This window comes from Neoarius graeffei, chromosome 6 (assembly GCF_027579695.1).
Source record: "Neoarius graeffei isolate fNeoGra1 chromosome 6, fNeoGra1.pri, whole genome shotgun sequence".
NCBI classification, from domain to species: domain Eukaryota; kingdom Metazoa; phylum Chordata; class Actinopteri; order Siluriformes; family Ariidae; genus Neoarius; species Neoarius graeffei.
The window spans coordinates 42,845,172-42,868,835 of record NC_083574.1 but is presented as its reverse complement, the minus strand read 5'-3'; the positions used below and the strand labels follow the sequence as shown (position 1 = coordinate 42,868,835).

Genomic DNA, 23,664 nt, shown 5'->3' with positions numbered 1-23,664 from the left:
TATGAAGGTGATTGTAGAAAATCGCGCATGCTGATTGGTTGAGAGATTCGGACTATTTCTCGATAATCACCTCGAGCGACTCGGTAAAATGGCGGCCAATCTCTTTGTCACCGTAAGTGAGGAAGAATCACAAATTATGAAAGAAAATGCTGTTCCTAAAAACACTAAAGATACTACGAAGTTTGTTCTAAAACTATCCAAAGGTAAGGTGGAATTGTGATTTATTTTAACGATTTGAAAACAAAGTATTCTATGTGACTCGGCGTAGATAAGTGACACAAGTCTGCACTCATTACATTTGCATGCTGTTTTTGAAGTTTGAAATCAATGATTTTTTAATATGATTTTTTTGAAATAGTCACCTGTGTATTATACTAAAACTTCAGGCTCAGTGAATAATAACTTCGACTTCGCCTCAGTTATTATTCACCGATATTCAGTTCGCCTTCACTGCCTACTTGTTAATTAGATCTAATTAGATTCATTGTTAAATGTGTTGTAGATGACAGGATTTCTTGCATGCTTTTTTGTTATAGTATTATACAACACTGCTGGGGCGGCACGGTGGTGTAGTGGTTAGCGCTGTCGCCTCACAGTAAGAAGGTCCGGGTTCGAGCCCCGTGGCCGGCGAGGGCCTTTCTGTGTGGAGTTTGCATGTTCTCCCCGTGTCCGTGTGGGTTTCCTCCGGGTGCTCCGGTTTCCCCCACAGTCCAAAGACATGCAGGTTAGGTTAACTGGTGACTCTAAATTGACCGTAGGTGTGAATGTGAGTGTGAATGGTTGTCTGTGTCTATGTGTCAGCCCTGTGATGACCTGGCGACTTGTCCAGGGTGTACCCCGCCTTTCGCCCGTAGTCAGCTGGGATAGGCTCCGGCTTGCCTGCGACCCTGTAGAACAGGATAAAGCAGCTAGAGATAATGAGATGAGATGAGACAACACCGCTGTTATTCCGATTGGTCAGATTTTTTTTTTTTAAATTACAACACAGCTGTGAGAATAGTGCTGCAAAGCAAAACACAGGTTCATATTAATGCACTCGTTCTCATATGTTATCTTTTCTAGTAACAGCTTACACAGGCCTTGTATGGCAGCACTCCACAAAAACGGATTAAAAAAAACCACATAATTGTTGATTTGGTGAAGTTTTCTTTGAAGGGATATTTCTGGAAGGACTCTCCAGTTTTTCCTAACAGTTAGATGTAAAGCTCTAGGTTTAAGTTTCTCAACATGATTCTTCAGGTTGGGGGGCTTTGAGGATACTCTGTAATATGACAAGCTGCATTTTTGTCTTATTAACGTCAAGACAGAGTCAAAACAAAACAGAGGCTGGTGTGGGAACGACTGTTTATATAACTGTTTGTTTTGTGGCTGTTACACAGCATCGAACATCAACTTTGGCAGTTGCTGTATTGTAAGAGGAATAAAACCCATGGAACGAGCTTGTTCATTGGAAATTAATTAATTGTATGTGATAGAGGGGATGTTTAGACAGTTTAGCTACTCAGGAACCCTCATCTGAACTTTTATCCCACATTAGAGCATACTGATATTTGACACTCTTTGGATCGTATGGGACTGACTCTTTAATTCACAGTAAAATTACTTGATATTGAACATCAGGTTTCAGGATTACTGTAATTATGTAGAATTATCTGTTACACCTTATGTCTATTTAGATTTTGGAGTATTTGAGAGAATGCAGCATAGTAATGACAAACTAGAGTCGACAATTCCCCGGGGGAAATTGTGAGAGTGATGCAGTGCGTGTAGCCACGTCTCTAGGTGAAAGCATGCCAGAGCAGCGGATGTCTGAAAATGTGTGTAGTTTTTCAAAAAATACCATTTTTCCTAGGTATAGCGCCCCCTAGCGGCCAATTTGTTCCAATTTTTTTGTGGGCCTTTCTGGTGGGGTGCCGCATAATGCCACCAAGTTTCGTTAAGATACGCCAAAGGGCGGCCGAGATATGAGCACACTTCCTGTTTCGCGTCTGCGCAGGCAATTTTGATTGGCTGCCATGGCCAAACGCCTATGGAATTCAAAACACCGGTTACGTTTCTTGTGCAGCCTAGTCCAAAGTTGCTATGTACCGAGTTTGGGAGAAATTGGTCAAAAATTGAGGGAGGAGAAGCATTTTAATTGATTTTCACAAAATTCAAAATGGCGGGAAAACTTTCCGGGGTTGAAAATGACGTCATAGGGTGCTCTGGATTCGTCTTGGCCCAAGGATTCCAGGGATACCAAGTTTTTGAAAATCGGACCAACGGTTCAAAAGTTACAAGCAGAAATGTACCTGCGACTTTGAGCTGCTGGTGGCGCTAGAGAGTTTAAGGTGGTGACTTGAAACTTGCTGAGAAGAACCTTGAGGTTATCAAGAATCAGTGTGCAAAATTTCACAACTTTTCACCAGACGGTTCTGGGGCCGCCAAAATTTTTCAAATAATTGCATAGAAATGGATGGGAAATTTTGGGTGATTTTTTCGCGACTACGTCGTGAAAAAATCACATTTTAATGAACAAAGTAATAGCATAGCGAGTCCGATTGAGCCGCACGTTTTGATATATTGCTTGTCTGTGTGCGACGTACGGTTATTGAGTTATTCGAAATCGAAATTTGCGTAGGAATAAGTATAAGAAGAAGAAGAAGAAACACGCAGAAGAACAATAGTGATGCTGTGCTTTGCACTGCATCACTAACAAGTGGGGTGTACGGAAAAGAGAACACAAAGCAAATATAAAGCAAGCTGTAAAATATATACCGGTATATGTTATTTACCAGCTGGAAGGTCCGTATCGTGAAATACCGTGACCGAGGTCTTGAAAGTACTGACTGAGGCCCTCTGGACCGAGGTCAATTTCCAAGGCTGAGGTCACGGTATTTCACCATACAGACCGACCTTAAGCTGGTAAATAATATATATATATATATATATTTTTTTTTTACCAAATTCTAACAGAAAACGAGAGCGCCCGAAAAGGAAAACCGAGCCGAGGCAAGCCGCCATTTTGAATCCTCATTCACGGCTGTAATGCAAATTGCTTCCTCCTCGGTATACAAGTGCACTTCCATGGCAGCAAAAAAACTACATTTTGCCACCTATGTAGTCCCCTATTTATACAAAATTGAGTCATTCAGGATTCAGCCATGTTTTTGCTCGGCATCAGCAAGTTACATGTTTTTAGCTTTCTCCTGAAATGTTTTATTTTATTTCTTCTTCCTCAGGGTAGTAAAACTCGCTTTCGCTATGAACACTGTCGTTATCGCTATCCATGCTGTAAAATTAATGCTATTCTACTGAGAAATGCGAAAATAAATGTTGACAAAAATTGCTACTATGTTTGTTGTTGTGAACGAGCGAGTCGCCAGAGGTCCGTAACTGGGGTCCATACCGTAGTATACGGACCCGCTCCCCAGCCAATCAGAGCGCAGGATTTGATGGAAACCGGACCGCGAAAAAAATAATTAACAGTTATTCCACGAAATCGAGTCGTACGTGAGCTGATAGCCGACGAGGCGTGTAACACTGAGTTGGCTATAAGCCATGACGAGATTGAGTGAAATAACTGTTTTATTCGATTCACATTCACTGCATTTTGAGAAACAGAGCATTTTTGTTTTTATTTTTTGCAAATTCGATAACTAAAATCTTTATACAAAACGTCTGACAAAATAATTTCCGTTCAGAATGTAAACAAACCGGTGAAATGGCAGTAGCAATTTGTGAAAAATGTGATGATGATAATAATAACTATTGAAACAAAAAAGATAGGCTCTTACCATCAAATACTTTTATTCCATATTTTGTTGCTTTTTTTTATTTTTTGGGGTTCCATTTTCAAATAGTTTTTATTTCATCCTTGGTTGGTTTAGCAACACGTGCCGCCATTTTCTTTTTCTCTATGTACAGTATATGAGCTGATATCCTAGTAGTAGAGTAGCCAGTCAGAGTGCATGATTGCTCATATCCAGTGAATATGGATAGAATAAAAACTTATAATTATAGCCATGTAGGTCATATATTGATTTTTTTTTTCCTGGGTTTTTTTTTGTTTTGCTCTCTCTCTCTCTCTCTCTCTCTCTCTCTCTGCAAATCTGGCCTCGACATCAAATGTCAACCCCACCATCCATCTCGCCTTTAGTTATTTCTCCTGTTCTTACATTCACTCGTCCTTGATTCCTGTCTCAGTTCTGTTCTTCTGTCCTTTTTTTCTATTATTTAGGCTTTCACTCTCTTTCCTCACTCTTAAGCCAGAAAGATCCAGAACCCTCTCACCAGGCAAATGCGACTTGACAGGCGAGTTAAGATTATGACCTCAGTATACTTACCAGGATTTTAAGTTCTCCACTAAGCATTTTGGTAGTATTTAGATGCCTTCTTCATGTGAGGAAGTTGGAAATTAATGTCCTTATACTTTACAAGATAAGTGTTTAAGGGTGAATATCGGTATCTTTTCTCCCCATCTCTGGTATAACTCACTCGATTGTTGCGTGGTCTTGAATTTCAGCTTTGGAGTTTGTGTTTCAGCTTCCACTCCGTCATCTGCACAGAGGAATGAGCTTGTGCCACACAACCGTTTGCCTTTCAGCACTGGAGAATTTGTGTCAGTTTTAATTGAATCTCAGTGTAACTCTTGTGCGTCCGTGTAACTGAACCAGAACTCCAGTTTTAGCCCAACACATGGGGCACTGCAACCACTTAAAACCTCAACCGCCAACTCTTGAAAGTCTTAATATAGCAACTAAATATTATTGAGCTTGCATAAAAACTCCATTTCCAACGGTCAAGTTTAGGATATCGGGTTTGTATCCAGGTTCGAAAACAGTAACGTGCAGGCTTTATTTTTGGGACAGTTCCCAATGTGTGTTTAAAGTAATCATTTTATGTAACGTGATTAATAATAGAGGCCATTAAGTAATAGAAAAGCATTGCTATTTAGTGAAATTAGGTTTGTTTTATCTGATAATGGGACTGTATGTCGAACTGACGCAGATGCATTCTTTCACCTCTAAATACTGCATAGCAAATTATAGCGATTATGGCAAGTGTAAGAGGGTGAAAGCATAATCAAGCAGCTGTCCTCAGAATCTCCAGTCGCTTATCTTTGCAATAATCTCCGAGTTATTTTAACTTGAACATACCACTTGAATTACATGTGCAGTAATTACTACAAAATAGGACATGGGTGTGGATTGGTTTGTAATCCAGGATACAAGTTCAAGTGAAACTCCATCTTAGTCACCGTATCTTTTTACAATAATTGTATTAAAAACATTGCTCGGTGCATAGAAAAGCTGTGCTGTCGAGGTCCCTGTAATAATCCACCCAGTATGAGGAGGGGATATTATTGCAGGTGCTGGGCTGCTTTCAGAAGAGTGTCAGATTATGTCTGAAGGATCAGATTGTGTATGTCTAGCTTGAGTCGCAGAGAAAAGCCTTTAAGCCTGGTTTCCTAAAAGCAAGGTTAACGGCGAGCCAGTCCTGCCTCTGTTCCAGAGCAGTGCACTGATGGCAGCCGTACAGGAACTCGAGTAACTCCTGTCTTCCTTAATTCCATGCTCAAATTGTTTGTGGTGTTGCGCTTGAAGTTCTTGTTTGAAATCGTGAAACGAGCTTGTGAAGTGAATGAGCAAGCGCAACATTATGTCCATCGCGTCATAGCTTAGAAATTTACATGGCACGCCAGTTTAAAAAATGCAGCAGCTCGACCGAGTTCAGCTTTTTACTCTTCAGTTAGCTGTAAAGGTGCCGGATCAGATTTCACAGTCAGTCTGATTTGTCTTGGGTCACTTTCAGATGACTGCCCTGTTATAGGATCTGGTAATAAAACAAAGGGAAGGGGGATGTGTGCTTCCATAACCTCTGACCTCTCAACCTGCCCCCTGTCTCCACCCATTACAGGCGAGGCCTACATGAGGATGAACAAGTTAACTGATGCCGAGTACTGGTACAGGGAGTCACTCCGAGCCAAACCAGACCATATCCCAGCACACCTCACCTATGGCAAGCTTCTGGCCATGACGGTAAGCGCAATCACCATGACGGGCTCTTCAGGCTCACACGTTTGTCTTTTTAAGCAAAAAAAATTGCTGAACATGCACAATTTTTTTTTTTTTTTTGCTTTTTTGCTTTATCGTTGGTCTGAAGTCTTTCGTAGAAATCTCATTTCATAGAAGGCGCCATGTCTTTCATTGTGAGGTTCTTTCCTGCCCCGTCTCTTCTCATTTCCAGCCTAATCATACAGAACCATACGTCTCGCGCTTTAGCCTGAAGAAAGAAAATAGTAGTCCTTTTCAGTTACCGTCTTCCAGAAATCAGCACACGCATAGTGAGCTTGCTGAATAAGGATTTGTTCTGAACTACGTAGCAATGGCCAAGGTGTAACACGAGTACATCAGATTTCAAAAATTGTCATCATACATCATCATCAAGTTGTCAGGTTTGGTTAAAAATGAAAGGATGTACCTGAAAGTTGAAGAAATGGCACCAAATGGCACTGCTCATTCATAGTAATCCAGACTTTGTTCCTTTCTTAAACCCAAACATTGGTTTTAACTCTCTTTATAAAGTTAGAAGAGGAGAACAGAGCTGTATATTTGGCGTGACTGAGGTGGTGTTTACATTAGACCGTATCAGCGGATCATCAGATTAACGCTTTTAAAACGATTCGCGTGCACACAGCAACGCCAATACACGATTCGCGTGCACACAGCAACGCCAATACTCGGATACGCTTGGCTCCGCAGGCATCCTGCGCTCCAAATCACTCCGCCCTGAACAGCGAGTGCCCTCTGGAGGGTGCGCACTCCAGACCTGCGCAGCTCACAGAGCGCGCGAGTGAAGCGCACGAGCAGCAGGGGTGATAGCGTTCCGGCGCCGCGCCGGATTTCCGGCGTACCGTGGCTGGGGAAAAAAAAAAAAAATCTAGTTCGCCCATTGTCCTCTGTCATTCTGAGATGCGCAGGTAGATAGTAAAGGAAATTTGGAATTCCCTTTACTGTCTATCTGCGCATCTCAGAATGACACAGGACAATGGGCAAACTAGATTTTTTTTTTTTCCCCCCAGCCACGGTACGCCGGAAATCCGGCGCGGCGCCGGAACGCTATCACCCCTGCGGGTGCGCACTCCGGCCCTGCGCAGCTCACAGAGCGCGCGAGTGAAGCGCACGAGCAGTGATTCAGGACAAATAGCAGGAAATGAAAGTCCGCGCCATTTTTCAGCAGTCGCGTCACATGACCAACGTGGCATGACCAACGCCAGCGAATCAGGAAGGTGGATGTCACAGTGACGTTGTCCAGTGACGACGTCAGCTAGAGCTCAGCACTGCGTATCCTCGTATCTCAATGTTTACACAGCACCGGATCAGATATGAACTGGGTTGAATACGTGGGCCCTGGCGGATTCAAGTTGTTCCGCCTGTGGAGTCTTTTCCCGGCGTTTTAATGTGAACGGACAGTGCATCCGCGACGAAAACGAGACGGATACGGTCTAATGTAAACACCACCTAAGCTTGTTCCACTGATATTGGCCGTACTTGTTTTGCTGAATGATTCTGAGTCTTGATGTTCAGTGATCCCCTTGACAATTAATATTTTTTGATCTCCAGTGCATTCGGTGGTTTATGGCGAACACAAAGCAGTTAAAAGTTTCTGAATGATGCTCTTTGGGCAGTAAAGAAACCATGGCAGTCCATTAGAGAGCACTTTCCGCACCAGACCGAGGTTGAACCCAGTGGAGTGAGGAACTTGCCTTCGCTTCAGAGCAATCTATTGATTTTGAAGCAGGGCTGTAGCTTGAACCTTGCAGACTCGTTTATTTGCTGATAGCTGGATATGGAGAAAGTGAGTGATGAGGGGGCCATGCAGTCCTCAAACGACCCAGCGCTGTTGGGTAACCTTGAAAAGGACTCAAAAAGAAACTGAGAGACATTTAAAATGTGTTTGAGGCCTCTGCTCATGCGTGCAGCCGTCAGACTTCAGCATTGTGGTTTCTTTGCATGACATTTTTGTTTGAGTGGAAAATTAAAAGTAGCCCACTTTTATTTTTGCTTCACTTTCCATCACGAAAACAGATGTCTCTTTTAAATGACGAATCATATGTCAAATTGGAAACACTTATTGTAAAATGTAGTCCGATTATTAATATAATGGCTGAAATGAATGAGGTGAAACACAATGGATTTATTTATCATTTAAAAAAAAAAACCGTAGACAGATGTGAGAATGACCCTTAGATTTCCTACTTTCTTTCTTTCTTTCTTTCTTTCTTTCTTTCTTTCTTTCTTTCTTTCTTTCTTTCTTTCTTTCTTTTAAAAAAAGCAACAAAACAACTTTCTATCAACTGTTCTTGTTTATGTACACACACTCATACACAGTGTTTATCCTGTCAGTGTGTCATGTCTAGGGCTCATCTGCAGGCAGGGGGTGATGGGATACAGGCACTCGGTTAAGGGGCGACGCAGGGTAATGTGATGAAAATCAATGCTTTCCCCTGCTGAGCTGACCCTCACGACCTCTCCACTCTGACCCCATATGGTCATGGAGCCAAAGCCCAGGGGTGTCAAAGGGCTCCTCAACCGTGTTATCAAATTCTGTCATTTCCGCAGCTAATCACATTCAGACTCTTTTCATAAACACCTCGACGAAGCCAGAACAGCGGCCTGTCTGTTGTCTGTCTGATGTCACGCTCAGATTAGTGGGTCAGCGGAAACGGTGTGTGTGTGTGTTGGGGGGGTGAGGAGGTGGTGTGGACAGGATATTGCTTAAGCGTGATAACTTAAATATGAACACATGCTGTAAAAAAAAAAAATTGAAATTAGTAACATTAGACCTGGCTTATCGTATTGTCTTTCTTTCTATATACCTATATAAGAGCTATTTCAAAAAATATATTAAATGCTCATGACATTAGAGTAAAAGTATCAATACACAGTGTCTTGCAAAAGTATTCATCCCCCTTCAGGTTCGTCCTGGTTTGTCGCATTACAAGCTGGAATTAAAAAGGATGTTTTTGGGGGGTTAGCACCATTTGATTTACACAACATGCCTACCACTTTAAAGGTGAAAATTGTTTTATTGTGACACAAACAATAATTAAGATGAAAAAAACCCTCTGGAGTGTGCACAGGTATTCACCCCCCCCCAAAGTCAGTACTTTGTAGAGCCACCTTTTGCTGCAATTACAGCTGCAAGTCTCTTGGGGTATGTCTCTATTAGCTTAGGACATCTAGCCACTGGGATTTTTGCCCATTCCTCAAGGCAAAACTGCTTCAACTCCTTCAAGTTAGATGGGTTGCGTTGGTGTACAGCAATCTTCAAGTTATGCCACAGATTCTCAATTGGATTGAGGTCCGGGCTTTGATTAGGCCATTCCAAGACATTTAAATGTTTCCCTTTAAATCACTCCAGTGTAGCTTTAGCAGTATGTTTAGGGTCATTGTCCTGCTGGACCGTGAACCTTCGTCCCAGTCTCAAACCTCTGGCTGACTCAAACAGGTTTTCCTCCAGAATTGCCCTGTATTTAGTGCCATCCATCTTTCCTTCAGTCCTGACCAGCTTTCCTGTCCCTGCAGATGAAAAATATCCCCACAGCATGATGCTGCCACCACCATGCTTCACTGGAGGAATGCTGTTCTCAGGGTGTTGGGTTTGTGCCACACATGGTGTTTCCCATGATGGCCAAAAAGATCAATTTTAGTTTCGTTTGACCAGAGAATCTTCTTCCATGTGTTTGGGGAGTCTGCCACATGCTGTTGGACAAACTCCAAATGTGATTTCTTCAGCAATTACTTTTTTCTGGCCACTCTTCCATAAAGTCCCGCTCTGTGGAGTGTACGGCTTAAAGTGGTCCTCTGGACAGATACTCCCATCTCCGCTGTGGATCTTTGCAGCTCCTTCAGTGTTATCTTTGGTGTCTTTGTTGCATCTCTGAGTAATGCCCTCCTTGCCCGGTCTGTGAGTTTTGGTGGGCGGCCTTCTCTTGTCAGGTTTGTAGTGGTGCCATATTCTTTCCATTTTGCTATAATGGATTTAATGGCGCTCCCTGGGATATTCAAAGTTTGGGGTATTTTTTTTTTAACCCAACCCTGATCTATACTTCTCCACAACTTTGTCTCTGACCTGTTTGGAGGCTCCTTGGTTTTCATGTTGCTTGCTTAGTAATGTTGCAGAGTCAGGGTCCTTCCAGAACAGGTTGATTTATACAGACATCATGTGACAGATCATGTGACACTTTAATTGCACACAGGTGGATTTTAATAAACTAATTATGTGACTTATGAAGTGAATTGGTTGGACCAGCTCTTATTTCGGGGTTTCATATGAAAGGGGGTGAATACTTACTTATGCACACTCCAGAGTTCTGTTTTTCATCTTAATTATTTTTTTGTGTCACAATAAAACAGCAATTTTCACCTTCCAAGTGGTAGGCATGTTGTGTAAATCAAATGGTGCTAACCCTCGGAAATTCAATTTTAAATCCATCTCGTAATGCGACAAAACAGGACAAACACCAAGGGGGATGAATACTTTTGCAAGACACTGTATGATCCTGTAATGCCTTACATTGATTTATACTTGTCCTTCTCATCTTAGTCACGTTGTGTGGAGACAAGCATCCATGTCTAACGATAAACAGTACCACTTAATGATAAGGGAAATGCATTAAACTGATTTAGTGTTACACACAGCTGGCTTTAGGGTTTAACTTGTGTGTGTATATGTAACATAAATAACATAAATATACATCATTTTTACACTTTTACATCTGCTCTGCAGCTGAACCCTTCCTCTGTTTATCCACCAAGTGTGAACGTGAACGTGTGTTATGATTTTTCTCCTGACACCAGAACCAGGATGTTTCTCACACATAAAAGGGTGTTAAGTGTTGACTCATTTCAAATCAAATATTCCATCACATTCCCACTTCGTTCATAACACACCCTCAGATCTGTAGGTTCAAATGAGCATGCTGTATGAACCACTGAACTGGAATAAAACCTTGACTACAATCGTAATTCACTGTTCACTGTTAATAGAATTCGAAATTTTACTCTTCTGTTATCTGGAAAGTCTTTTCCTTGAAAATGTATTTCTTTGATTTAGGGTCAGAAAGCTGAAGCAGAGAAGTACTTTATGAAGGCCATTCAACTGGATCCCACTAAAGGGAATTGCTACATGCATTACGGTAGGCACTGTTGTACTTTTCAGCACTGAACAAATGTATTTGATACATGATTAAATATATTCTGTACAATATGCACTTAGAATAGCATTCAAAAGTTTAGACACACCTACTCATTCATAGGTTTTTTTCTGTATTTTGAATATTTTCTACCTTACGAGACATCAAAACTATGTAATAACATATATGGAATTATGTGGTAAACAGAAAGTCTCATCTCATTATCTCTAGCCGCTTTATCCTGTTCTACAGGGTCGCAGGCAAGCTGGAGCCTATCCCAGCTGACTACGGGCGAAAGGCGGGGTACACCCTGGACAAGTCGCCAGGTCATCACAGGGCTGACACATAGACACAGACAACCATTCGCACTCACATTCACACCTACGCTCAATTTAGAGTCACCAGTTAACCTAACCTGCATGTCTTTGGACTGTGGGGGAAACCGGAGCACCCGGAGGAAACCCACGCGGACACGGGGAGAACATGCAAACTCCGCACAGAAAGGTCTTCGTCGGCCACGGGGCTCGAACCCAGGACCTTCTTGCTGTGAGGCGACAGCGCTAACCACTACACCACCGTGCTGCCTATATATAAATAAATTACTATTAATTAAAGAACAATTTCATGTTTTTTCTTCATTTATAGTAACATTTAATGTTGTGCAACATTCAGGAAACAAGTCAGTTCTGGGTATCACTTACATTACACTCACCAGTCACTTTATTAGGTACAACCATACCGTACACCTGCTGTTTTATGCAGGTATCTAATCAGCCAGGGGTGCAGATCCGATGTCAGGATTGGGGGGGGCACAAAAGTGATTTTTTTTTTTTTTTGCCCGTATGCAACTCATACCATGCAACCATAAATCACAGCTTCGTAGAGGCTCGCCACATCGTTCAACAAGTACTGCACAGGGAATCATTTGTCTGAAAATCCATTTGTTTGTACAATTTTGAATAATTTAGGGGATTTTTATTGGGCAGGACAATTCATGTTTTTCAGAAATTGGGGGGGGTCATGTCCCCCCCGTCCCCCCCGGGATCTGCACCCATGTAATCAGCCAATCCCTTGACAGCAGCACAGTTTTGTTTGTTTGTTTGTTTTTAATGGACCAGTAGGAGCATGTTGGATTTAAGCATGCATATGAGGTGTTTTGTGAAAGTCAGTATGTTTTTTTGTCTTTTTATTTTTTCCTGATTGGTTGAGTAAGAAAAAAAACTCTTAAAAAAAAAAATTCTAGCAGCCTACTGATCTTACTTGTCCACTGGGTGACTAAGGATGAACATCTGTTTGTCCCAGATACCCAGGATAGCAGTCTGACCTCCCTGTGCCTGGACATTTTGTGCACCTTGTCATATGTTCTCCATACGATCAGGAATTTATGTGCTAGACTGAATAGACCCCTTCGCATGTTTGTAAACAAACTGACCGTTGCCAGGATGCGTGCGCAGCCTGGACTCAGAAACAATGGCGCTGCCCATAGACCGGCATTATGAGCTGTCAGATTATGCCAAACAATTGTCGTTACAAGATCGAGAATGCTACATAAATAAGTTAACTCTAACAAGTGGACATCGCCTACCGGATCCGTATTTAATTAAAGAGTGGACGGACGATGTTAGTAAGTTCCCTGGTATACGATGGCCAGATATATACTCGTACCTTATTGACAAGACTTCAGTGTACACCCACGAAAAACTTCGTGCCTACAAGTCTTTAGACGCATATGATTATGTTATGTGCGGGCATGTACAGAACGTGTTTTACACTGAAATTGTTTTAATCAAATTATGCCAGTGATGTGATGGCAATGTGGCTTTAGCTACAACAGCAAATACCAACACTAAACAGCAATTTGCAGGAGGTAATGGTGTGAAAGGAATGATAGTGTAAAGAGTGCAGCTAAGAGAAATCAGAGCTGCGTAAGAAGCGAGAGGCAGAGAGCAGAAATGAAACTGAACGGGGCGGGAGCGAGGTTAGAGCAGTCAACGTAAGTTGGCATTTAGAGTGAGGGCACACAATTTTACCTTTCCATCCTTGCTTTAAAATTGTGATTTTCGGCATACACAAATAATGATGGCACAAAATCTGGACTGCTTGAGTCAAGCGAGACCTCTCCTACAAACAAAATTGCATGCAAAGCTAAGTTAACATGCTAACAATATTCATTACATTGTGTAACTATGACCCAGCTAATCAGACAAATGTTACCAAAGTATTTTGCTACATCAATAAACGAAGACTAGAAAGAATAAAAAAGAAAGATTTAATAAATAGCTTGATCTTACCTGTGATGAAGTGGGCGCTGCAAACCTGCGCATTTTTGATGGTGCTTTCATCCCAGTCTACACGTTTGATGGCTTGTAGTCATAGACGTCGGCGATTTTTTTGGAATGGGTGAGATCCTGCTGGAATTCTGTACATTTTAACCCCATCACTGCTACGATTCTGACACCCGACAACACAACAACTAGGCATTGCTGAGTCTTTTTTGAGTCCAGGCTGCGCGCGCAATTTCCGCTTACGTATGAATGACGTTTACTGCGAAGGGGTGTATAGAAGGAAAGATACACACTCACTGGCCACTTTATTAGGGACACCCATCCACGTGCTGTTTGATGCAGTTCTCTAATCAGCCAATCCGTTGACAGCAGCATAAAATCATGCAGTTACAAATCAAGAGCTTCAGTTAATGTTCACTTCAAACATCAGAATGGGATCTCAAAGTGTGACTTTCTTTCACTGTGGCATGGGTGTTGGTTTGAGGCAGATGGACTGGTTTGAGTATTTCAGAAACTGCTGATCTCCTGGAGTTTTCACACACACAAACACACACGCCAGTCTCTAGAGTTTACACAGAATGGTGCGAAAAACAAAAAACACTGAGTGAGTGACAGTTCTGTGGGTGGAAATGTGTTCTTGATAAGAGAGGTCAGAGGAAAATGACCAGATTGGTTCAAGTTTACAACAGTCTCTAGTGGGTCTTTTTTTAACCTTTATCTCATCTCATCTCATTATCTCTAGCCGCTTTATCCTTCTACAGGGTCGCAGGCAAGCTGGAGCCTATCCCAGCTGACTACGGGCGAAAGGCGGGGTACACCCTGGACAAGTCGCCAGGTCATCACAGGGCTGACACATAGACACAGACAACCATTCACACTCACATTCACACCTACGCTCAATTTAGAGTCACCAGTTAACCTAACCTGCATGTCTTTGGACTGTGGGGGAAACCGGAGCACCCGGAGGAAACCCACGCGGACACGGGGAGAACATGCAAACTCCACACAGAAAGGCCCTCGCCGGCCACGGGGCTCGAACCCAGGACCTTCTTGCTGTGAGGCGACAGCGCTAACCACTACACCACTGTGCTGCCCCTTTTAACCTTTATTTAACCTGGTAAAGTTATATCCTTCCTAGAAGCTCGAACCAATCCTTATTTAACCAGGTTAAGTCTCACTGAGATTAAAAATCTCTTTTTGATGCAAAAATGCTGTGGCATAAATTATTCTCGTGGCGTTATATGAACACAATCGGTCCTTGTATTATGAAAGATATGTTGGGCTTGTTTTTCCTCATAAGAAATTCGAAATGCTTAAGAATGTGCTGCTGCCTGTATAACTATTAGTACCAGGGTTTTTTTTTTGTTGTTGTTGTTTTTTTCTGTCTGAGGTTAGCATCGTGCTAATTGATGCCAAGTTTGTGCTCTTTACTCCATTAGATGAATGGTGTGTTAATGTAAATTCTTGTTCCACTTGGGATAGAGATATTATTCCCCCAAAAGCAGACAGTCTGTGCATGAAGGAATGGAGACAAAATAATGAGCTGTGATATGTCTATAGGGAGTTGACATGCGTTCATGTGTATACATGATTTAACCTAATGATATTCAATGGCGGCGGCACGGTGGTGTAGTGGTAAGCGCTGTCGCCTCACAGCAAGAAGGTCCGGGTTCGAGCCCCGTGGCCGGCGAGGGCCTTTCTGTGCGGAGTTTGCATGTTCTCCCCATGTCCGCGTGGGTTTCCTCCGGGTGCTCCGGTTTCCCCCACAGTCCAAAGACATGCAGGTTAGGTTAACTGGTGACTCTAAATTGACCGTAGGTGTGAATGTGAGTGTGAATGGTTGTCTGTGTCTATGTGTCAGCACTGTGATGACCTGGCGACTTGTCCAGGGTGTACCCCGCCTTTCGCCCGTAGTCAGCTGGGATAGGCTCCAGCTTGCCTGCGACCCTGTAGAAGGATAAAGCGGCTAGAGATAATGAGATGAGATGAGATATTCAATGGCCATTTGAAATTTTAGGACGTCCTCTGAGCCGGGATTAAAATAAAGGTATATAATTGATATCAGCTGTATGCATTTATGGAGAAACGTTTCTCGTGGGCATGAAAAGAACTGGGGGAAATGTATTGGAGTCGGTTGTAAAGTTACCACAGGTCATCACTGGTAGGCTTTTGGCATATTTTTCTTACCAACACCTGTGCATCATTTTCCACAGATTCCTTTTAAATCACACTTTTCGCATAGCCAACTGGGCTCCAGACAGAATTTTCTGGGTCTAGCCCAGACCTCTATCAAAGCAGTGTTGACTAGCCCTACTGACAGGTCTAGCTGCCAAGGAATCTACATAGTGCTGCTTCGTACGTCTGAACAGGGATCACATGGAGCCATTTGGCCAATAAATGAAGGCTCACACATTTCTTTGCATTGTTCTCTAAACTGCATCCAGCACACTAGAGAATATGACTCCTAATGTTTCTTACTTCAGTGATACTGGGTATGGATTTCTAGAGTGGATCCTAATTCAACCTGAATAATTTCCTCATGGGGATTTGCCTGGAAAACATTTTTCGAGCATTGCAAACCTGACGAGATTGAAGGCAAGCCATATTTGTCGTTTCAGCCCACAGATGTAGCGCAAATCAGCGATGGTGGTGGAGCACTGACATTCGCTGGAGAGCACTTGTAGTGGTTCAGGTTTCCCCCACAGCTATTTGGGAAAGTATGCATGGTTTGGCAAGATATTATGGGAATGTGATGCTTTGGAGAAGGTTAAAAAAGTCAACACCATGTTTATTCTAGTGTGAACCTGGTTCTCAGCTCCTCCCCTAGTCACTTTTCACATCTCTAGACGTTTGGAGTTTGAGAAGTAATCCCACCCAGCACATCTTTCCACACCTGTTTGTTCATCTATTTTCCAAGTCTGAGTCAGAGCGAAACTGATTCTTTTGGTTTAAGTTCTCATTGCACACGATTAAATGAACAATAAATAAATAAACCCTGTCAGAGGGATGTGTACAGTTGAAAACCTACTCTATCATTCATTGGACTGAAATACGGTGACTGGAAACGGTAAATAAACCTTTGACAAGTGTGCATAGAAATTACAAAAATCAAACACAGTGTTGACACTCACTAAATTTAAGTTATTCCACAAAATCGAGTCGTACATGAGCTATAAGCCATGTACGACGAGATTGAGTGGAATAACTGTTTTATTCTATCCACATTCACTGGATTTTGAGAAACGGAGCATTTTTATTTTTATTTTTTGCAAATTCGATAAATAAAAACTTTATACAAAACATCCGACAAAATAATTTCTGCTCAGAATGTAAAAAAAACAGCAAAATGACAGGAGCAATTTGTGAAAAATGTGATAATAATCATTCTTGAAAAATTTTTAAAAATAAGTTCTTGCCATCAAATACTTTCATTCCATATTTTGTTGCTTTTTTTGTAATTTTTTTGGGGGGCGGGTTGTTTTCGAGTAGAGTTTTTATTTCATCCTCGGTTGGTTCAGCAACACGCTCCGCCATTTTGTTTTCTCTATTCACAGTATATGAGCTGATATCCTAATAGTAGAGTAGCCAATCAGAGCTTGCGATTGCTCATATCCAGTGAATGTGGATACATGTAACTAACTACAGGTAGTCATCGACTTACGACCTATGCAACTTACGACCGATCGACTTTATGACCATCTGGTTATGACTGGCAAGTGTTTCCCAGCTGAGCTAGTTGAGCGTACGACAGTTTCCGCCCCAGCTCCTGGCAGCGACTCTCGCCGTGTACGACAGTTTCCGCCCCAGCTCCTGGTTTATGAAACGAGCAAATCCTCCCGCCAGCCCGAGCGCTGCAACAGCTGATGATGACGTAGACGACCCACAGCCAAGCACCAGTGATGCCAGCGGTCACTAACTTTTGTATTTTGCTATGTTTTACATTTGTATTTTGTTATGTTTCAAACTAAAATGTTTTCTATTTTTCACACCTGTAGTTCATATTTTTTGTTTTGCACATATTAAACGAATTATACTGTAGTATGCAGTGTTTGACTTAAACCAAATAATGAGCCAAGGTAATGAAATAAGAAAATGTTGATAAAATAAGACTAAGATGATTACAATATCATTACACATCACAAGATACTTACGTTCATTTAACATAGGCCGACTTACGACCAGATCGGTTTACGACCGGTCAGTCGTAACCAAACGCAGTCATAAGTCGACGCATACCTGTAGTTTAAAACATCCAGCGTTTATTTGTCTTTTTTTTCCCCATATATCCAGAACCCATTCCATTTCTACAACTCAAAATACAACATGGTATGTTCACTTGATTCACTTCCTACAGCTGAATCGATTCAGAATCGTTTTCACCAGGGTCAGATTCAAACAGCTTAAACGCTGCACATGTGAAAGCACCCATATTCCCACATGGCTATTAGAATTTTAAAGCAAACTGATTATCTTGATTTAAACTCAGTAACTGGCAGGGACTGAAACAGATCCATGTCTCCGAATCAGAGGAAGTGGTTCGCAGTTTAGCACTCGCCCTTTGAAACGAAACACCACGTGACTTCCTTTCACTCTGTCATTTTCTGCCTCAGGTCAGTTTTTGCTGGAGGAGTCCCGCCTCTTGGAAGCTGCCGAGATGGCACAGAAGGCCGCTCAGCTTGACGGCGAGGAGTTTGATGTGGTTTTCAGTGCGGCGCATATGCTCAGGTAAGACTCCAAGCTGAGATTTGTTCTCAGCTTTCCATGAATTGATGAGTCTCAAGAATCAAAGTGTATCATTTCTTCTTTTTTTTTTACGCCCCCATTTTCTCCTCAAGATGGTCTCGCAAATTCCCACCCACTAATAACCTTTCAATCACCATACAGCAGCTACCAGTCAGGGAAGGTGAGGGCAGACACATGCCTCCTCCAAGAGATGTGAAGTCAAACTGTGTATGTTTTTGAAGTGCTGTTCATGCTACATCACACTCTGTACACACAAGCTCACAGGAGTCCATTATTAGCTATAGTGTCCCTGTGATTGACGGCGGAGAGAGTAATGACATCCCTCCAACCCAGACAGCACAGTCAGTTTTGCTCTCTTGATTCCTGGCCATGGATAGCTGTGGCGCAGTCAGGGTTCAAGCTTGCGAGTGTCATTACCTATTAAGGCTTCCATTCCAGCCTAAAGGCATCCGAGACATGCAAAATCATTCCATGGTCTGTATTTCTCATGTAGTAACAGGCTTTTTTGTTGCACTCAATATTAAGTACTACAGTGTTTTAAAGCACCAAAGGGCTGTAGTTCGTGTCAGGTCTTCAGGCAATGGTGTACATGGGTTTGGCTGTTAATGGCAGTCTTCAGCTTTACCTCCTACTGTCCTCCTGGCACGTGGTCATGCTTATTCAGGGCGCATGTTTTTTTAGATGTTTGCTTTGGAAGAACACATGGAAGGATCTCAGCTTGGGGGAGTGACGAGCAAGAGGGTGGAGAGAGATTGAAGGAGGCTTCAAATGTCCAGCTCTCGTTTATTTCTCTCCGAGACCCTCCTCTGACAAGTTTGCTTCCTTACTATCCATTTCCTCAGTCGTCTTCAAACAAACACTGGATATTCGAAACCTTGGCAAGGCTTAATTTCTGGCACGCTCAACAGAATACACTGGACTTTTGGATTGCAGGGGGATGTATTTTATTCAGACTTGTAAAGAGTTGTTTTTAGGTCCAATGAACAATTAGCATGCTTGATTTTTATTTGGATCAGTGTTCTGCCATGCATGACGAGCTCGGTCAGCAGTTTACAGATAGTATTTCCAGGGCCAGTCCAATGCCTCACAGTGGTCTAGTCATGTGACCCATAGCCACACCCGTTCGCTTTTTTTTAAACCTAAAGTGCCGTCTCATAAACAGAAGGCTTGGCGTTGTGGCAAGGCAATAACTGACAGAAAAAAATGAGAGAACCAGTTCATGGAGGTCCATGTATAAACATACTTCACTTCCTGCTGCTCTACCTTTAATCACTCTTCATTGTAGTGTTTATTCTCATTTTGTAGCTGCGGTCTTGAGAGCAAACCCAGTCCCATCTCTCAAATATTTACTCATTTTAATCCCACTTTTATGGGAGACCACTTTCCCACTGGTGGTACTATGGTGTGGCAAAGGACCAAGGCCACATTTCATTGTGCGTATGTAAATGTGAAAATAACGCAGGCTTGGACTCATCACGGAGGTAGGGATTGCAAAGTAAAAGATATCTTGTGGATTACACATAGACAGGCTTAAATACTAAACCCACATTAACCATCCTAGTATATTTTAAGTTTTAACATTTGTCTGGCTTGTTTTCTTGTCAGAAATGTAGCGTGGAATTTTACTACTCTCTTCTATGAATAGATCAATCTAGTTTTTGAATTTGAATTTATTTATTTATTTTTTATTTCGAACATGTATAAAAAATGTATGTAACTATTTGTACATACAAAAGAAAGAAAACGATAAATAAAAAAAATAAATAAAATAACATAAAGAGTTAAGACATTACAAAACACTGCATATTGTTCGAAAAGGGAGCGGGAAGAAGTACAATACTTTTTTAATTTCCCACCCCTTTTTAACTACCCCGAAATCCAAACTACATTAATACTCCTATAAAAATATATACCATACATACACTTCATGAATATCTACATAAATATATAATTACAAAAATAAATATATACTACATACCATATATACACTTCATAAATATCTATATAAATATATAATTACAAAAATATATATATGCTATATACCGTATATACACTTCATAAATATTTATATAAATATATAATTACAAAAATAAATATATACTACATACCGTATATACACTTCATAAATATCTATATAAATATATAATTACAAAAATAAATATATACTACATACCGTATATACACTTCATAAATATCTATATAAATATATAATTACAAAAATAAATATATACTACATACCGTATATACACTTCATAAATCTCTATATAAATATATAATTACAAAAAAATATATGCTATATACCATATATACACTTCATAAATATCTATATAAATATATAATTGCAAAAATAAATATATACTACATACTGTATATACACTTCATAAATATCTATATAAATATATAATTACAAAAATAAATATATACTACATACCATATATACACTTCATAAATATCTATATAAATATATAATTACAAAAATAAATATCTACTACATACCTATCCCTGTAAATATGAATATATAAACTATCCCCATAAATAAATATATACCATATACTAAGTTAGTTCTAATATAACAATCAACCCTATTCTATTTATAGTTCAAAGTATTGTTGAGTTTCTCATGTCTTTTTTTTGTGAATAGCTATGGGAGGAGTAGGATTTTAGTAGTGGAGACCCAAGACTGTAGATTTGGTCATAATTTAGCTACGTAGACGCAGAGGCTGACTGGCCATCAGGAAAAATTGTTCAAAAAACTTTGATTGGTTCAGTGTATTAATTTTTGATTCTTAATTTCATGTTTGTTGATGCATGTAAACTAGACCAGGGGTTCTCAACCTTTTCTACTCTAAGGCCCACCTATTCATACTTGTAACGAGTCGGGGCCCATTAAAAAAAAGAGCCCCAATTATTTTGGCTTATCTGTTCTATTAGAATCTAATAATCTATTGTAAACTGTATTAATGAGATACAACATCACTCCCTGTTACAGATGGGAGCCCAGGAATTAAATAAATGCAATATAAACAAGCTGTTTTTAATTGTAGGTGTTGTATTTAAAACTGTATGGATGTACCAGAAGCCAACATAAAACCATGCATGCAGGGCATTCTCAGTCAAAAGGGATTAATGATCCAAAAGTGGAGTCTGGTCCATTAACACAAGAACTTATTGCCATGTTTGTGTTCAGCAAACAAGCAAGTTATTAAAACCAAGAAGTCCACTCAAAAGAAGTGGATATAGAAACCACTCAATGGGATTAGAGCAGGGGTGTCCAAACTGATCCATAAAGGGCCGTGTGGCTGCAGGTTTTCATTCCAGCCATTGCAACAGCACACCTGACTTGGCTCATTCAGTCAACTGAACTGTCTTCACACAGTCAAATACTTGCAGCCACACCCACCCTTGATTAAAGGGTGGGTGTGTCAGTTGATTGAATAAGCCAAATGAGGTGTGCTGCTGCATGGCTGGAATGAAAACCTGCAGCCACATGGCCCTTTATGGATCAGTTTGGACACCCCTGGATTAGAGCCTTACACACTAACAAAGAAGGATTTTTTTCTATGAGTTGGGAAATGAGCCATCTGTTGAGTTCCCCGACATCTCAAACTACCTGGTGCTGCAGACATCGTTCTACACGGACACACAGATGAAAACCTGGAAGAGCATGGAGGCATACAACTTTTTATATGTGGCTGGGTTAAAGATCTGCGGATCAGGACACTACAAGATAAATCCTGTATTGTTTATGCCCGGGTAAGGAGGAATTTCTGGGCTCTTTGTTTTCTTCGTGATGGTTGCTGGGATGCTACAAGTTTTAGTATCAGGCGTAAACAAACCACAGCCGCTCGATTCTCAATCCTCTTTGCTCTTCTCTTACGGGTAAACCGTTCATAAAGATCCACAGAAACATCTTTAAAGACCTGGGTGTTACACGTATGATATACGCGATAGTTTACAATATGGCCACCATGATCAAACGGTAAACAAATACACATGAGGATTTAAGCGTCTCCTGAGCTTCAAAACATCATGAAATAACAGAAATTGGTGAGAAACATGATTTGTGAATCCAAACAAAATAAATCAGACGAATTTACAAACTTTTCACGAAGTGATCGCTGTAAACTCGAGCGTTCTTCGACTCGGCTCCCTTCCATCACAGCGAAAGGTTCAAGAGCCACCTTTCTCATCATCTTTTGGTAAAATCCTTTGTCCTTTCACACTATCACTTCACATGGAACCCGGAAAAAAACTTATCAGTTTCACAGTTTGTTTGATTTGAACAGCACAAAACAACGCAAGCGTAGGGCATTTTAATGACTAGCAAGGCACCCCAGTGATAGTAACGCTTTGTGAACAGTGAGCTCAGCTGACCACCACTTCATGTCTTGTATATCTAATGAGGTGGATGTGACGTCAGATGCAACCCAGCAAAAAATTAGCTTCAACTTGGAAAAAAAAAATTGTGGCCCACTACATGGCACTTCACAGCCCACTAATGGGCCGCCGCCCAGTGTTTGAGAAACACTGAACTAGACAGTGATGAAGAGAAAGCACAGGAAAAGAAAACCTTTTGGTGAAAAATGACTAGCTAGCGTTTTCTGAAATATGAGCACAAGTGCAACCTGACGAATTCTCATTTCGAGCCTTGCGTTAAAATCATTTCGCACAAGAAAATTTGGCAATCAACTCAATGCTTTATGAAAGAAGTATCCTATACAGAATAGATGTGTTTCACCTTTAAAGGAGAACTGAAGGCAAATTTTTTTTAATCAAAATTCTATTTCTCATTTTATTAAATATCGGAATGCAGTTTTGATAGCTCTTTTGTCACTGCTGTAGCAAGTTATGAGTGTTTGAAATATGCTCTGTAATATATCAGTCCATATGTCAAAGCAATGGCCGTAAACGAGATTCGTTGAGACCTGTGCGAGACATCGTAGGACGGAAGTAAAACGTACAGTGGAAATCAAAGTGACTAACATCTGCCAACGTTGTCAAAAGTCACGTGCGCCCTCCTTTGAATGCTGACGTAATCAAGCCAGAAGTTTTCCCCGTGTGCGAAATTGCTCCCTACTCGCTATATATGGCACTATATAGTGGGGACGCCATTTTGTAGTGCTGTCCGAAATCTTAGTGAGGATTATGTGGGAAATACGCTTAGTATAATATGTATTTATCACAAAAATACATGCATGTATTTATTATTTTGAAAACCCACCAGCCGCCTGATCTGGCATGTTTTAATTGTGTGACAGTAATGCATACATGTCAACCTTTGGTCAATCAAACCTGTATAACCAACCTCCAAAATCCGTATTTCCCTTATAAAATCCGTACAAGATACAAATTAAAATAATTTACCTAAAATGTGAATGATAATTAAAATTGATATATCCCAGTTACTTTTTATTCAATGTTAATAACAATAAACCTTCAGAATGAATACAAAGCTCC

The 23,664-nt window shown here is 41.0% G+C and overlaps 1 protein-coding gene across 4 annotated transcripts in view; it reads left to right on the top strand.

Moving 5' to 3' along the window:
- tmtc2b (transmembrane O-mannosyltransferase targeting cadherins 2b) overlaps positions 1-23,664 on the top strand; it is a 462,924-nt gene that overhangs the window by 295,127 nt on the left and 144,133 nt on the right. For all 4 annotated transcript variants that reach the window (XM_060923687.1, XM_060923688.1, XM_060923686.1 and 1 more), the window contains 3 exons: positions 5,899-6,020; positions 11,101-11,182; positions 18,075-18,189. In XM_060923687.1, the coding sequence (XP_060779670.1) occupies positions 5,899-6,020; positions 11,101-11,182; positions 18,075-18,189 (319 nt within the window). The remainder of the gene's footprint in view (positions 1-5,898; positions 6,021-11,100; positions 11,183-18,074; positions 18,190-23,664) is intronic.